Source organism: Gastrolobium bilobum, unplaced genomic scaffold (genome assembly GCF_033153095.1).
Source record: "Gastrolobium bilobum isolate Gb01-03AN ecotype WA unplaced genomic scaffold, APGP_CSIRO_Gbil_v1 utg7613, whole genome shotgun sequence".
Classification (NCBI taxonomy): domain Eukaryota; kingdom Viridiplantae; phylum Streptophyta; class Magnoliopsida; order Fabales; family Fabaceae; genus Gastrolobium; species Gastrolobium bilobum.
The window spans coordinates 404,613-410,919 of NW_026898007.1; the positions used below are offsets into that span (position 1 = coordinate 404,613).

General features: G+C 42.2%; 1 protein-coding gene across 1 annotated transcript; it reads right to left on the minus strand.

The window, feature by feature from the left end:
• Positions 1-1,300: 1,300 nt before the first annotated feature.
• On the minus strand, positions 1,301-2,489 carry LOC133312152 (uncharacterized). Its single transcript, XM_061513306.1, has 3 exons — positions 1,879-2,489; positions 1,670-1,814; positions 1,301-1,558 (listed from the first exon to the last, which is right to left on the minus strand). The coding sequence occupies exons 1-3, from the start codon at positions 2,487-2,489 to the stop codon at positions 1,301-1,303; spliced, it is 1,014 nt and encodes a 337-aa protein (XP_061369290.1).
• Between the last annotated feature and the right edge of the window lie 3,818 nt (positions 2,490-6,307).

Genomic DNA, 6,307 nt, shown 5'->3' on the forward strand with positions numbered 1-6,307 from the left:
TTCTCTTGGACTAGATAAGACTGGTGGTGATGCCAGCTGCTTTTTTATTTCTTGGAATGCTGCCTCACACTCCGAGGTCCACCCATATTGCACCTCCTTTCGTAAAAGCTTGAAAAAAGGTAATTCCGTTTCCGCAGATCGAGGCAAAAACCTAGTGAGAGAAGCTAGGCTTTCAGTTAACTGTTGGATCTCTTTTTTGCTTGCTGGTGACTTCATTTCCAGCACGGCTCTACATTTGTCCGGGTAGCTTCGATGCCTCTGTGAGTCAACATAAATCCTAGAAACTTTCCTGCAAGGACTCCAAAAGCACATTTGGTCGGGTTTAACCGAATGCTATGTTGTCGTAGTTTTCTAAAGGTCTGCTCCAGATCCTCAATGTGCACTGCTGAGTTAATCGATTTGACTATCATGTCATCTATGTACACCTCCACATTTTTGCCGAGTTGATCTGCGAACACTTGGTTCATCATTCTTTGGTAGGTGGCCCCCGAGTTCTTCAATCCAAAGGGCATCACATTATAACAGTAATTTGTTTTTTCTGCGATGAAAGCAGTTTTCTCCTGATCTTCGGGGTGTAATAGGATTTGATTATACCCCGAATATGCATCCATGAAGGATAACATCTGGAACCCGGATGAGTTTTCAACGAGCTGATCTATATTGGGCATGGGGTATGCATCTTTAGGACATACTTTGTTCAGATCCGTGTAGTCCGTACACACCCTCCATTTCCCATTTGGCTTTTTGACCATCACCACGTTGGATAGCCAGGTTGTGTATTGTATCTCTCTGATGAACCCTGCCTCTAACAATTCCTTGACATGATCTTCCAATACTTATCATCATTCCGCGCTGAGCTTTCTTTTCTTCTGAGCTACTGGCTTAGATCCTGGGTACACTGCAAGTTTGTGACAATAAAAATGAGGGTCCACCCCAAGTATCTCTGAGGATTTCCAAGCAAAGACGTCCATGTTCCTCCTTAGGCACTCAGTGAGTCGAACTTTGTCTTCATTCGCCAGCCCCTTTCCGATCTTGGTTGCTTGGGTTTCCTCTCCAATGATTACCTCTTCCAGCTCTCCATCGGGTTCTGGTCTCGGGATCTGAGTGTCATCCCCCATGTCCAACTCTACCATATTAATCGGTGTCTTTCCCTTCTTCCTTGAACTATCTTGCTTACTACTGGGGTTTACCTCGGCCAGGGTTTTAAGGTCATGCCCCACTGCCCTAACTGACTTAAAATAGCAGTCCCGAGATTCCTTTTGATCCCCAGCAATGGTGATGACCGTGTTCTGCTTACCAATCATTTTGAGCTTCTGATGTTTGGTGGAAACGAGCATATCCCAATCGTGGATAGTTGGCTTCCCAGGATCACGTTATATTCCGAAGGGAAATCAGCTACTATGAATCTTATCCTTTCTGACTTGTAGGCCTCCTTTGTTCCCAAAGTAAGCCTCAGGTCGATGTAACCTTTACGGATAGTGTTACGGCCATTGAACGCGATCAAAGCCGTGTTGCAAGGTTTCAAATCCTCTTCATCCAGGTTCATTTTCTGGAATACCTGCCATATGATTATGTCGGCACAGCTGTCGTTATCTACAAACATTTTTTTGACTTTACAATTGACTAACGCTCCGGTGATAACTAACCCGTCAACGTGTCCCGGCATTACATCCTCCAATTCTTTTTTAGTGAAATACAGTAGTGGTGCCTCCAGTTCAATTTCTTTAAACTTAGGTCGCTCTCGTATTGAAAGCACCTCTCTTGAGTATTTCCTCCTGGCATTCATGGTATCACCTCCTCCACCAAAAGCTCCGCTAATTACATTGCATTTGAACTCAGGTTCTATGAACTCATCGTCTTCTCTGGCCGGCTTCTTACCTCGGCCTTCTTCTCTGAATCTCTTTTCCCGTGGCGAGCTCATAGGCCACACCCCATCTTCTCTTCTTCTTAGTCTTCCATCCTTGAGTTCTTATCAGATAGTGACGTAACTTTCCCTCTCTGATATACCTTTCAATTGCATCTCTGAGATCCCAGCATTCATCAGTGGTGTGACCAGGGCCATCATGAAATGCGCAGTACCGAGATTGGTCCAACCCGGTTGGATTCGGCAATGGCCGAGGCCTATCTACTCTCTTCATTTCGGTGGATGCTACCTCCCTCCAGATTTGTGATCTGGATGAGTTCAGAGGCGCATATCTGTCAAATCTCCCCTTTGTTGAAATCTTCTCTTCTGGCCGTTTACCCCGGAAATCATTTTGCTTCCGGTTTCCAAGTTTTTCTTTTTGGCCTTGGTATTGCCTTGGCTCCGCATTTTCAACCTCCATTTGTTCCGGGTCCAAGTATTTCTTAAACTGTGTAGTGAACTCGACTAAAGTCCGGACTGGGTCTTTGTACACTGATTTAGCCAATCTAGAAGAGCCATGTAGCCCAGCAATTACCAAATGCAAATGGACATTCTCAGATAACCCGGGCACCAGTAAGGCGGCCATTTTAAAACGGTCTAGGTATTTCTTCCGAGATTCCCCAGGTTGCTGTCTTATCTTTCCCAACACAAACTCTGACTTGGGCTGCTTTTTGCTCGTAGCAAAATTCAGCAGGAATCTCCCTCCAAATTCTTCAAAAGATCTAATAGACCCCGAAGGTAGAGATGAAAATCATGCTTGAGCTGCTCCAGTCAATATAGTTGCGAACAACCAGGTTATCAGAGGTTCCTCTATTCCCTTAATATACATTGTTGTATCAAAGGTATCCAAATGGACCTGGGGATCTTGCGTCCCGTCACACTTAGGAATCTCTGATAAGTTTAGGTTCTCTGGAAAGGGTGCGTCCACGATTTCGTCCACAAAGGGGCTGTCATCGTATTGCCCCCAGTGATATTTCCTCCTATAGACACCGGCCACATCATCTGGGTTTCTGAATGAGCGCCTCCCATCCAGACGTTCGGGGTCCTCTCTCTGTCTTTCCGTTTCTCTCTCTCCATCTCGGCCTTCTTCCTGTTGGGTCCTTGGTGAAAGTAAAATGGCCTTGAAGGCCGAAGCATGTGAGAGGGGGAAAAAAAATTTCAAGCAGAACTACACATGCATTCAAGACTCATGCTTTAAGACAGCATGATGTTACCTTTGTTTGTGATTCAAACAGCAAGGAGATCACTGTCAGGTTTGAAGGGTTCAAACCCTCTAACGTTGATCCACACCACCCACGTCAAGATGCAAGAACACTTTCTTGAAAGCCACCAATTGACCACCACACCAAGCTTGCTAGGCGTCCAATGTGTGAGGGAGGAGGCTAGGTAAAGGTGTTTAGAAGAGTGAAGTCTTCAACATGAAGACTTCACAAGAGTGGGGCATGGATTGGAGTAGAATTGACTAGGTGTTTTGATGAAAACCCTAATGAGAACCTACCCAAGTTAGCGCACAATAGAGTGAGGGAATGAGAGAATTAATTCAGATTTTTCACTTCAAAAATCACATTCAAAGTGGCGCACAACAAGAGGAGATAAAGGTGGAGTTGTTGCAATTCAAAATGCCCAACAACCTCCCTTTTAAATCCTCATGAGACTAGGTCTTTATCTAGTCAAGATTCTGACCTAATGGTCATCATATGACCATCCTATCTATGCACACCATTCAGCCCCAAAAGGGGTCCAGATACGTTGAGTAGTTGCATTCAAGTTTGAACCAACTAGCTCACTGATTCTTTCAACAACCAAATTTGATTGGAGCTTGTTTGATTGACAAGATGACACTCATATCCAACCAAAAATGGTGCCCCATTCAGCCTTGGATGATCTCCAAAGATATCCTCTTGATACAAGGGATTTGTTCCAACAAGATCTCATCTTATCCTTTTGTTATGAAACAACTTTTCACAGCCAATTCAAATTCGAATTCAAACATTTAAATTCAAACGTTCAAACATTTAAATTCTAAATTCAAATTCAAAATTCAAATTCAAAATTTAAATTTCAAATTTCAAATTTCAAATTTCAAATTCAAAATTCGAATTTCAAAATTCAAATTCAAATTTCAAATTTCAAATTTCAAATTTCAAATTTCAAACTCAAAATTCAAAATTTAAATATTTGATAATTAGTTTAACCAATTAAATTAATTAGTAATGTCTTGGACCATCCAAGCCCATTACATGATCCATGTGCCCTTTTCCCTTTAGGTGGGCTTCCAAACTTCTTCTTGGGCTAACAACCATTATTAGGCCTAATACCTTTAATGCTAGATCATCATGACAATAAGGTGTTAGTGTGTGACCCATTAGGTCCAACATGGCCACTGACATAAATGGGCTCGGGCCCAACAAGCCCACAACTCATTTAATGACAACACAGAGCACTAGCAATGCTTTGTTGCCCCAGAGCTAGTTAGATTAATGACTTGATCATCCTATTACACATATTTGGTTGCCATATATATTTCCTTTCGTCTCGGTTACCTTCCCATTAAACCTAGGGTAAGGAAACGTATCAACCCTTGCGGTTTAGGGTAAGCTTTATTCGAAATAGGGAATCTTCAATTTACTGACTCTAAAGGCATATCATCTCATGATCTCTTTTAGTATGCATAGATTCCCGAGTCCCTGTAAATGTCATCCCGATTTCTCCGGTTTATAGATAACTTAATCTCTCACAGAGATTTGACGAATTCCTTCAGCTTATCACCCTAGCCCTGTGCTCTTTCAGCACAAGCCTAACAGTGTACCTATGAGTCTCCATGTTTCAGGCAGACGAGGTATACAATCAAAGCATGCCTTCTAGAACACAGTCTAGGTAATATCATCTGGTCTAAGGAAAGACATACCCAAATATAAAGAGACTACTCCAATGACACTATCTGTGAGATTTCCCCATAGAGTCTCTTTGTGGGTCTGCTCAGTGCGAGCTATAACCTTGTAAGTCCACCCACGACTTTAGCTAAGACATCTTCATATCTGTAGCACATGAGGTCTTTTACCTTGTATCCGTATACAAGTAGATAAGTCGTGCTAGTCTTACCCGAGATCACTGATCCCCATTCTCAGTGTCTCTAGACTAGGAATATAAAATTAGGAATAAACATTCAGTATCATTGAATCCTCATGATCGTGATCTCATCACAGATACTCAAGAGATACCTATTTTATTCCAAGGGGTTTATCCAGTTACTCATATAAAATATTAACAATAATATTGAGATAATATGAAACAGGATAAATTGTGCTTTTATTTATTTGCGAAAATATAAAAGGTCCACATATGTCCTAATCTAATCAAAAGATTGTCTCTAGGACATCCATATACTAACAAGCTCCCACTTGGCCTAGAGCCAATCTGACCTAAGTCGTATACCTAAAGCCTCACAATGACTATCATGTTTTCTCTGAGAAACAGCCTTTGTCAGAGAATCGGCTATGTTATCATATGTGGGAACATAATCCATCTTTACATCCATCTTATCAATGATTACTCTAATCAGGTGATATCTGCGGAGCACGTGTTTAGATCTTTGATGAGACCTAGGTTCCTTTGATTGCGCAATGGCTCCAGTGTTTTCGCAAAGCTACTGTATGGGCTCATCTACACTTAGAACCACCTTTAGTTCAGATATGAACTTCTTGATCCAGACGGCCTCCTTAGCCGCTTCAGAAGCAGCTATGTATTCAGCTTCTGTCGTTGAATCTGCTGTTGTCTCCTGCTTAGAACTCTTCTAAGATACTGCCCCACCATTTAAGGTGAATACGAACCCTGACTGTGACTTACAGTCATCTTTCCACTCTGAAAGCTGGCATCAGTGAACCCTTTCACTGAAAACTCATCAACCCCACCATAGACCAGAAACGCATCCTTAGTTCTTCTTAAGTACTTAAGGATGGTCTTGACTGCTATCCAGTGACCCTCTCCAGGGTCAGACTGGTATCTGTTCGTAATGCTCAAAGCATACGAGACATCTGGTCTTGTACATATCATGGCATACATGATGGATCCAATAGCCGAAGCGTATGAAATTCCACTCATGCGATCCTTCTTAGGCTGTGACTTAGGACACATAGCCTTTGAAAGATGTACCCCATGACTGACGGGAAAAAAACCCATTTTCGACCCTTCCATGCTAAACCTCTTTAGCATCTTGTCAACATACGTGGATTGAGATAAACCCAGCAGCCTCTTGGATCTATCTCTATAGATCTTTATACCAAGTATAAAGGCTGCTTCTCCCAAATCCTTCATGGTGAAGCCTTTTGAAAGCCACTCTTTCGTTATTTGTAATGTGGGGATGTCATTTCCTATTAGCAATATGTCATCTACATAAAGTACCAG